The sequence below is a fragment of the Acanthisitta chloris genome, unplaced genomic scaffold (genome assembly GCF_000695815.1).
Source record: "Acanthisitta chloris isolate BGI_N310 unplaced genomic scaffold, ASM69581v1 scaffold7015, whole genome shotgun sequence".
Lineage (NCBI taxonomy): Eukaryota > Metazoa > Chordata > Aves > Passeriformes > Acanthisittidae > Acanthisitta > Acanthisitta chloris.
Genome location: NW_008672001.1, coordinates 12,241 through 23,323, shown reverse-complemented (window position 1 = coordinate 23,323; position 11,083 = coordinate 12,241). Strand labels below are relative to the sequence as shown.

At 36.3% G+C, this 11,083-nt stretch overlaps 1 protein-coding gene across 1 annotated transcript in view; it reads right to left on the bottom strand.

Annotated features, from left to right (window-relative positions):
- Positions 1-4,860: 4,860 nt before the first annotated feature.
- SLC35A3 (solute carrier family 35 (UDP-N-acetylglucosamine (UDP-GlcNAc) transporter), member A3) overlaps positions 4,861-11,083 on the bottom strand; it is a 14,986-nt gene continuing 8,763 nt past the window's right edge. The window contains exons 6-9 of the mRNA XM_009074328.1: positions 10,986-11,079; positions 7,929-8,047; positions 7,289-7,422; positions 4,861-5,545 (exon numbers count right to left, since the gene is read on the bottom strand). Of these exons, the coding sequence (XP_009072576.1) occupies positions 5,455-5,545; positions 7,289-7,422; positions 7,929-8,047; positions 10,986-11,079 (438 nt within the window). The 3' untranslated portion in view covers positions 4,861-5,454. The remainder of the gene's footprint in view (positions 5,546-7,288; positions 7,423-7,928; positions 8,048-10,985; positions 11,080-11,083) is intronic.

The window sequence follows — 11,083 nt, the reverse complement described above, 5'->3', positions numbered from 1 at the left end:
ATACTATAAGCCAATACTGATGCCCAGATGTCCAGTCCCACCTCCAGTTCAGGACAAGGAGATCTGAGCTTTCAGACCAGAAGAGCACAGACAGTCACAAGAACACTGCTTGGATGTGACTGACAAGAAGTCATGACACACTGGTCAGAAAGAACAAAAAAACCCCAAAAAACTTCGTCAAAATTAAATTGCTGGGTAAATTCAGTAAGCTCTGTGCTAAAAGACAGCACTAACAAACACCTTACAATGGCCTTCTGGAGTTCATAGAAAATGATACCAAAACTATATTCTGAAATAATAAATGTTACTTAAAATGCTGTTTTATTTCTGCTAAAATACCCATAAGACAAGCCTCTCCCCTTACAGAGCTCAGCAACAGTTTTTTACCATATTCGTAATAAAGCCAGCACTTAATTTTACCCAGTTTATTACTATAGTGACATTATCTACACATACAGAAGAAAAAACCCAACAGTATTTTACCTCTATGATACAAAAAACAACCCCCATTTCCAAACTTCCTGGAAACACCATATATTAGAACTGTATTCAGTGTAATCACACACAAATGTCAACATATAAAAAACCCCTAAGACTACCTTAAAAACTTTGCTACAATGTTTGAATACATGATTTATATTTGGGCTCATATATTGACAATAAAGACAAACTATAAAAAAAATCTAAATGATACAAAAAACAACCCCCATTTCCAAACTTCCTGGAAACACCATATATTAGAACTGTATTCAGTGTAATCACACACAAATGTCAACATATAAAAAACCCCTAAGACTACCTTAAAAACTTTGCTACAATGTTTGAATACATGATTTATATTTGGGCTCATATATTGACAATAAAGACAAACTATAAAAAAAATCTAAAAACTGATACTCCTGGCAACAAACACAAACATATGCTTAGCATATAAGCAATTCTTACTGAGCTATAAATTGCTAATGAAGGGAGTAAGACTAATTACAGTCAGAATGATGATGGGAGGTTGAAGACGAGTTAATTGGTCATGTCTACTCCTGGATGCAAATGTGCAGCACACATTCAAGAACAAGCACTGAATGGCACCTCAGGACAGATTCTTAATTCTTCCAGAAAGAGTTATAAATTCAGCTACTGGGAAATAATTAGAGAAAGTTAAGAACTCAACTGAGCAGCAATTTGGACAGTAGCTGAAGCAGAAGTTATAATCTAATTAATTCCACTTATTTTGTTGCACTTTTCCCCTGTGTTATTTTTTTCCAGTAAAAATGTCTTAATTCTAGAGATCTAAAAACACATGATGAGCTTACCTGGAAAGAACAGAACTCTAGTCACTTCCTCTGGAAAATAATCAGCATTCAAAATGAAAAGAACAATTAAAACAAAAGCAATAAACACTACTTGGACATTTCTATAGTAATAGAATACCTTAGGTAATGATACACTACCACATAGATGGTATAACACCATGGTATAGATGAACATTGCCTTTCTAATACACAAAAAAACCCCTTACTGTTCTTGTCAATATCTCATTCTTACAAAACATAGATTTCAGACAAGGCAACAATGAGTAATCCTTCTCAGCACAACATCCAGCAAGAAACACTGTCACTGGGAGGAAAATGACCAACAGCTTCAAATTTGGGAAATGCTGATTGCTTAAACACAACAGAACATGCAGGGCCAACTAGGAAATATATTGAAATATGAAAGTCACTGACAATGAAAACCAGAAGAAATGCAACATTTCGTTTATCAATTTTAAGACAATTCAAAAATATGATAGTATTTTGAGTTACAGCCATAAAAATAAGTTAGGAACACAAACCAATTATATACTACTAAAGGCCTTTGACAGCAGATGAAATGCAAGCACAAGCTAACAAAATGAGACTTTTTTTTTTTTTGATGAAAAATAAAGCAATAGCTACTAAAAGTTGCAGAAAAAAAAATCCCAAAGGTGTTATCTTGTAGGAGCTGAATCTGGAGCATTAATCTATCCATTATCAAAGCAAACTAAAAGGGAGGTTTTCTTATAGCTTGACTAAAACAATGACATTGAATGGAACTATACAATTAGCTGAATTATTTCAGAAAAAGACTATTGGACACTTGTGGATAGCATGAAAATAAAATGCTTAAAGAAAAGTTTATCTTAATTAGATTCAAGATTTTTTCACCACTGATTTATTTTGCTTTGAAGATAACTCTAAGTTTACTGTTACTTGACCATTTATCATGTATCCCAGAGATTCCCAAATAAAACTACCAAGTATTCAATAAATACTAGTACTCCCTTTATGCATGTCTTTAAAAAAAATCACATAATTCAACTTATTGCAAATAAATACCTATCTATAACTTCATAAATATTTAAATAAAATTCTGCTAAAGTATAGGTTAACCTCCTAAACATACAACAAGCAAAAAAACTAACAAAACCATTGTCTAAAAGTCAGAAAAGTAATTCAGAAAGACAAGTTTATTTTTGGAAAGTTAGACTCCTACAGATTGCTTTTAGGGCAAACCCAAAGCACACTATCCACTACTTCCCAATGCTCTGTGCTAGCTATGCCTCTTTGGTTAGTTACTGAGTTATAGACTTATTAAAAAAAAAATTAAAATCCAAATACAAAAGTATCTCAGTGAGAAAATGTGCATATGCTCACATGTTGGAAAGGTTACAGAAATCAGTAAACCCTCCTGAAATCCCTTCTGTTCTCAGGAAACACACACTGTCTTCCCTCTGGCAGGAAAATGCCTCAGGGAGAACCTTCCTCAGCCTGTGAAAGGCTAAGGAAACACAGCTAAAAAGGTGAATTCATTTTTCCTTTACAGCAACAAGTGATGAGATCTATCGTTCTACTGGAAACCTTAATGAAACTGTCAGCTGAGAGCACAGAAGGGTCACTGAGCTACAGACAGGAGTTACTGTTCCTTAGTACAGCAGATACATTGTTCTGCAAAGCTGCATGACATCCTACTCCAAAGCAAAGAGCACATACTCCTGCTCCTTCCTTCAAACTGATCCTTTTTGACAAGTATTGATAGGTGCACCTGAAGTATTAAATCTGGGTTACCTCTAACACAGCTCCAGCCACGCAGTGATTATTTGGCCCGTTTGGTCCCTTCCTGTACAACCAGCTTTAAAGTGTTCTCAACCTGCTGCTCAGGTTTTTTGGGAGACATTCCTCAAGGAAGTAACCAGTTATATCATCTGAACACTCCCACTACTGTGATTCACAAAAGAGAAAGTATTATTGTGCAGGCCAAACTCCAGGTATCAATACAGTCCCTTCTCACACGCGATTCCCGTTTGGCACTCAGCACTGCTGTGAGCTCTGTGCACACATCTTCCCTCCTGGTGCACTGCAGAGGGGAAATGACTACCTCTAATTTTGCAAAGATTTTGCCAAAGATTTTCATGCCATAGGTAAAAGACTTTATATTAACATAGATGCCAATTTAGGGTACTACAAGACAGTTCTGACTGCCAAGTAGCAAAGCTCCTGCAGTTATGACATGCTGGGGCAGATTCACACTCACAAAGCTTAGCAAGCCCTTGGCACAACTCTGACATTCCTTTAGTGTCTTGCTCCGATATGATAAACAAAATGCTGATTAACCATGTCACTGCCAAGCGAAGGCAACCACTATTTTTACTTGACTGACATAAGTGGAATTCTTCCATTCCCACTTCCAACACTCCATTAAAAAAGCTCAGAGCTCTCCTACGAATCTCCTTGTCAATCGAATGAGGTACTTCGGTAAACATTTTAAAACACCTTTCTCTTTACCACATTTTCATTAGCAGAAGACAGAAGTGACAAAGAGCATGAAAACAAAGGGAAATAAGATGTTTTTGCCACTTGCCATTCTGCTGGCAAGGGACTGCTGATAGGTTTTTGTACACATTACAGGTGTAACGCGTGGGTAGGAGTCAGGCTACATTAGCAGCCACTGTGAACAGTCTCCTGAAAACAACTGATTTTTAAAACAGCTTTTTTGTTTATTAGTTCTAGGTTGGTTTTTTTTGGTGTTTCTGACTATAAGCAAACACTTCAAGTGAAGTGTTCGTAACAGTCTAATTGCTCTAATTGCATCAAGGTTCCTTTGTGAGGTTTTTTTGGTTTCAAACAGAACAACAGCATGTTTTTGTACTTACCTATTGCACAATTAATTACTTTTTAATTATGTTTCCTATTAAAGTAATTCCACTACTAGACTGAAGAGGTCCAGAGAACCCATTTTGGTCTGTTGGCCCAAAGACTCCCAGAACAACATAATAATTTAAAAAAATCCCATCAAAACTCTAATTAAGCCATTACATAGAAATGTACAGAAAAAGCATTGGAGAGTTCATGAGTAAACAACACTTGTTTAAAAAACACCTCTGTAATAAAGTACAGTACAGTATACAGATGCCATGCCATAATAGCTCCAGATGGAGCTGTCACAGACAATGATAATGCATTTAAAATGTTTGTTATGGGCTGCTTTGAAAACTGTTTAAAAAAATCCTCAGAGGCTATTTAAAGCGTAAAAACTACTTTTAAGGTTCTACCAAAAAGTTGATTTATAATCAATAAAAATAACAAGAACGAACATTACATCTGAGCAAGGACCCACCACAACTCTACCCCCACGACCAGGTTAGGGAGGGAACCTCCAGCCAGTGCCCCCAGAGTCACTCTGTCTGCTGGAACACTGCAGGCTGATCAAGGCTGGAGGATCTCCAAGGATTTCCAGCTTTCATTCCCAATTTTTCCCTTTGTGTACTTCAGTGAGAACGTTAACATTCTGACAATAGTTTTATATAAGCCACAGAATTATAATATTATCATTTAATAACAGATTTCTGTTATTAAATTAGCCTTCTAAATATATAAAAATATTTGATATTGTGAAAGTGTCTTTCAATATACCGATTTTCACAGTTTTAATAAGGAATAACTAATTAGAACCATCACTTTAGAACTATGATGTTCAGCCCATCCCACGCAAATAGACACACAGTTAAAAACATACTTACTAAGATTAAATATAATCGAATTGCAAAAACATACAATCTGACAATGTTGTCGTGTGCTCTTTCAAAGAGTGCATAGGACATATTTCTGCAGCAGTCAATACAGTAAATTCTTTTGAAGCAATCTCAGTCAAAGCTGTAAACATTCCTAATTGTAGTTTCTTGGAAACTTTTGGTTCCTTTCAAGTTTTTATTAGCACGTTGCACTGGGCATTCCCCTGACATTTCCCCCCACCAGTTACAGACAGTATCACCATCCACCTGTAACCCCTTCTGGCTGTTCAGAGCTACTCATCTGCTTTTCTTCAATACATTCAGGGCAGTAATCCTTCCCCTGCAGTGCACAATGACACTTGCCACATGCCATTGCTAGCAAGGCCCCCAATGCATCATCTCAAGAAGCAGGTTGATGAGGAAGTCTGCTATGCCTTAATGGGATTTCCTGCAGGTTTGGGATCATAACCGTATAGGAAAGTAGCTGCTATTACAAGGATGGCTCCGAAGAAAAAGACACTGAATAGAGATGGGGAAAAAAAAAGAAGTTTTAGTTGTTGCAAATGTATTTATGTAATACAGTCAAAAGAAAGGACATTTTTCCATGAGGAAGACAGGAAGATAAATTATATTTGTCCAATTTTTAAAGAACAGAATAATTTGCATATATTTATTTTAGAAGGATGCAGGAAGTGTTGAAACAAGAAATGCATAACCATGAATTAATGTATCATTACAGTGACATATTCTGAAGATGAAAATTATACTGTTATGGAATGACTGTCAAAAAGACCAATTTTTTTTTTTTTTACATATCTTTTACCTAAGGCAGTGTGCAAACTGCAAACAGGAGCTGAAGAAGTAGCAACTACCATGGTTACCCAGCCCCTTTTAACATCTTACATACGTCATGCTGCTGGAGCTATGTTTGCTTTGAAGTCCAAAGCTTATGTCAAAACAAATTAGTGCTGCCCAAGAACCAGTTTGCAAGTCAGTACAATCTACTTTTTGGCAGATACATAAAGATTTATGTAAGGAAAAGAGAATAAAGGCATCCTTTGTCTTGTGACATATGGGCCTTTCAAGTTGTTTTGATAGTTACAAGTCTGAAACAAAATCTCCAAAGCCAACAGACAATCAGTACACATTTCAGAAAAGAACCTTCTCATAAAGACATGACAATGTTGACAATTTGATCTTCTGAACCAAATGCTAAAAAAACTGTGGCACATGACATGATAATCCTTCAGTGAATACAGTTAGCCTATTTCTGGACATGACTCATTGCAACACATTCAAGTACTTTCCATCTATTACCCCAATCAAAAATGTTTGTTGAAGTGACAGAAGCAATTACACGTTTCACTTCAAATACATTCAGTTAGGTGCTGAAGATGAAGTTGATTATCTCAAGTTAATCAAGTTTTATTGAATGGGATGGCTTCAAGTTCTACATGCTACTAGGTGGCTCTACTTCATTTAATTATTTACCACTGTTTCTATTTTTAACATGTTTGCAGAAGCTGTAAAGTTACTTATTAATTTTCCATTTTAGCACAGATACTCTTCAACCACTTGCTACACTTGTTTTAATGGGGCAAATAGAGGCTAATCATAATTTAAATTCAATGTCATTCACTTTTTCAGTCTAAATAGGTGTTCTACTTCCTTTTGTGAATGTTTAAATAAAGCCCTGATAATATTGCAAATACTTCTTTTTGATAGGAAGGTGTTTCTTTGTCCCAGTTCTAAAAGTTGTAAATATTACTCAAAATGTTTTTATGCTATGAGCGTATGTATATTAATATATCTGTAATAGGGATTATTACTTCTACACCCCATATATTAACATGCATTGTCAAGGCAAGCACTGTTCTGAACCAATCCATGTACAAAACCTGCAGTGCACAGAGCTACTAAAATCTGATGCACAAAACATCAGGACAGAATGTCCTGGGCCTGGAAGCATATAGCAAGCACTTCTTTCTCTCTGGGCTGAGTGTTTTCACTACCAAATGTGGTATTGCCTTGAGAAAAAGCTCTGCCTCGGGGAACTCAGTGCTGTGGACTAAGTTGCACGGGGGTGTGGCTGCAGTTCTGTGCCAGGGGCAGTTCAGGGGCGGCAGAAAGGCAGAAAGGCAGCGCAGCAGGCACAGGCACAGGGCAGCAGCCAGCAGGGAGCGCTGGCCCCACGGCACAGGGCAAGCAGCGAGTGCTCAACTGAGCCTGTTTTATTCAGCATATAGGGAAAGTAGCCCTTACCTTGTAGGGACGAAATCTTGTAGCCAGAAATAGGAGATGAGTGTTGATAGTATAATAGAGAGAGAAGTTGCAAATCCCTTTAAAATGTTGTCCGCGTATTTTATAACAGCAGCAATCACCAACCCTCCGAGTGCCTGGAAAGACAGGGAGGCTTGGATTCACAAACTGGTAATTTCACTGAGAGCATCTGCTTTAACCATGCACTTACTTCAGGAAAAGCTTCTGTCTCGGTTTGGAGCAGTACTTTTGTTTTATATTATGGATATGTACTGTTGAAAATAAATATTGGAGGAGCAGTTCTTACTCCATCAAGGAAATTGCTGATTGTATTACCACCATTAAATGAATGGAGGTGCTTGCACTACACATTTTTAGCCACAGGAGGAAGGGTATGTATCTTTTTTTTAAACACTGCAAAATAAATAATGCTTACATGCTTTTAAGTTGTACAATACTTAGCCATACCCTTGCTATATATTTTCCAGGTTTTAATTTCATGGTTTATTCTAATAGTGCTAGATCAAACTTTTGACTATAGAATTCTCAGTAGCCTCAGTGACGCCCACTGGTTTCCCCAGTCATTTATAGAAGAGCAAATCCCAAGTGCCTTCACAGAAACATGGGATACCATGTCTCTCACCTGCAGAACAACGACGATCCAAGTAAGTTTATTGTATCCTTGAAAAAATCCATTCTTTGACAGTTGTTCTCCATCATAAATGTATACACCCATCAGCCCGAATATGCTACCAAAAAATCCTGAAAACACAAGATTGATTCAAAAGCTTCAGGTGAAAAAGATGCAAACAGGGTCCTTGTCCTCAAGGGCTGCTCACATATTTCTGATTTTACAATTGGACTGTGACTTGCAATACCATCACATTCAAATCCGACCAGCTTGCTATTCTCTTATAAAAGCTGTTCTCCACACTTATAACAAGTTTTGACTGTTTCCATTGGGACATTCTTATATACTTATCTTCCATTGCTTTCTACTAGAATGGGGTGATTTTTGTTTATGGCATAGAGCAAAATTCACTTAAACACAATTTCAGTTTTCCTGAAACTAGTCATGACTGAAGGCTGAAGTCAACTATAACCTGGAGAGGAAAACAGGGAAAACATCCAGTGGAGGAGAGAGCCTCTAACATAGCAAGTGCAGGACTTCAGTTTGCCAGTTCACACCAGGATCTTTGATGTGGGATTCTCCTCAACCAGTCTCAAACACAATGTTCTCTAGCGGAGACTTAATGTCACAAGACAAAATTGAGATGAGGATAAAGTTTGTAATTTGGTGAGTATAGTGTTCTATCAAATGGGAAACTTCTCCTAATTCCCTCAGGCAGGGAAGTAATGCAAGCACATCCTCTGTGAGTGATGTAGGCCCTAGTCCTGAGCAGAAAAATGGGAACTATTCTTACATCCCTATTATGACACTGGTATGCATTAAAACCTGAACTTTTAAACACTTATTCAAATATATTTTCCAATTATTTTCTACAGTTTTAATAATTCTCTATGGATGTGAAAATGAAAACCAGGTTGGGCATATGACTTTTGTTATTTGTGTTTTAAGAAAAGCTCTATTTCAAAGCCCTTGCTGATGACTGACTTGCTCCTGAATGATCCAACGTGCAACTCTCTTGCACTTGCAGAAAGAATACACTAACGTATTTTTAAAATTGTGATTTCCTGTTTTAAATATTTTCTAAAAGCTGTGTCAGGAACCATTCCAAGAAATATGACAAAATTAATTTTACTTTTGAACTGAAAACAACGTCTATAGTAAACATATTCTACTGAACTTTCTATTCAAGCAAATTAAGCTGACAAAAAAAAAACCCCAAAAAATCAGGTGATTCGATTCTCACTATTTTCACAAACATCTATGTCTTCATATATCATTACTTGGAGCTGTTTGAGTTTAGACACAGTCTGCTCTGAGCTCACTGTTTCACAAAGCAACTACTGGCACATTCAATACATGACCATGTCAACTATCAAACTAGTGAACTCCTTTGCTTTTGTACATCTGTGCATGGTAGAAATATCTGAACAATGTGTTAGAAGAGATGATCAATTTTTCAACAATTATAAATGTTTATTGGAAGTTGTTTGAGATATTTGCATTGCTGCCCACCAAAGCACTTTTAGCACGGAAACTGAGAGTAACAATAATCAGCTTTCCTTGATAATGGATTTTATATTGTAGTTCAATCCAGAGCACGAAATCTTACCTTAAATCCTAGAACAAGCCCCAGCTACTCACTCTCCTCTGCCTCCAAACTCCCTAACATAACCTCTCCTGATGTATGCCCTACACCCTGTTCAGGAAAACTTAGTTTTACTACACACAGTATCAATAAATACTAGCAGATGGTATGGAGATGTTTTGATCCCCTTCTCTATCCTCAAGTTTCAAAACATTATGGAAAAATGTTATAATACATTCAAAATTAAGTTCTGCATTTTTTACTGAAACCATTTAGAATTAAAACATATCAATAGGAAAATAAAGGAAAGAATGTATTCAGACATTATTGACCAACTACCTAATTATGAAAAGCATCTCCTGTTTTTATGGCACTTCAGTACATTCTACCTGACTCAGCACACAGCCCTGATCCACTAAATCATCTCACAACTTCATTCTGCAGGACTGTGGATTTCAACACTAGCTCATTCTAAGGTGCTTGGAAGCTCATTCAAATATACCATAAATAATTACTGCCTACAGGTGAAGAGAGGGGGATTCCCATTAGAGCAGGAAGAGCAATCCAACCATAAGTATTGTTTCTGTCGCAAAACAGGAACAAAAGATATTGCTGATGTCACATTTCCAGCCCCATAAATCAGACATGATTGCTCTGAGGTGAGGGAAAACTCATGCAGAAAATGCATCAAGTTGTTGCCATTAATATCTAGGGCCTAGAAGACCCAGAACTACTCTGAAAATGGAATCTCTTCTCTTACTGCTAGGTGCACAGTAGGCAAGGGCATTACAATAGTTAAGACAAACTGTATTTTTCATATGTCTCTCTCCAGTGATTATACAGACAACTAAAACAAACTGACCTTTCTACTGAAATAATTCACTCCTCCAATTTTATTTACTAACAAAGCAGTTTTTATAGGTAGGCATTTTTAACACCAAAAACTGCCTACCCAGACAGAAGGGGGGAAAAAAAAGCTCATTTTAAAAGATTTCAACACACTGACTTAGCAATATGTGTTAATATTCCTGCATTTTATTCTTTCAAAAATTAAAAAAGATAAGGAAAAATAAACACTATCTATATTTATTAGATCTTCTGAATTAGTGAGGAGACAGGATTTTTTAAAAACACAGGGTGTACACAGAATCCTGAATACAATAACATTCTTTAGAAAATTTTAAATACAAATGCAATTGGCACATTCTGTACAAACATACAGACACTACATGAGCAAATCAAATCAAGAACTAGGTTGAGATGAGAAAATAACTGCTAGAAGTCTATTAGCAGAGTTGATACTTTTGGTTTTAAAACCAAAAGTTTACTAAAAGTTTACTTGTGGTTTTAAAACCAAATGTTTACTAAAAAGTATACTAAAATATTGGTGATTTTATATATATATATATAAAAAAGTGGCTTCAGTGATATATATATATCACATGTATCCTAATTCTCTAAGAGATTATTAAAATTCAACTTACCGAGCTGAATGTTTCGGATCCAGACAGACTGCTTAGTTTCCTTTAAAATTTTCTCAAAATACACCCCAGCAAATCCACTAGAAAAACAGGCTATAAGA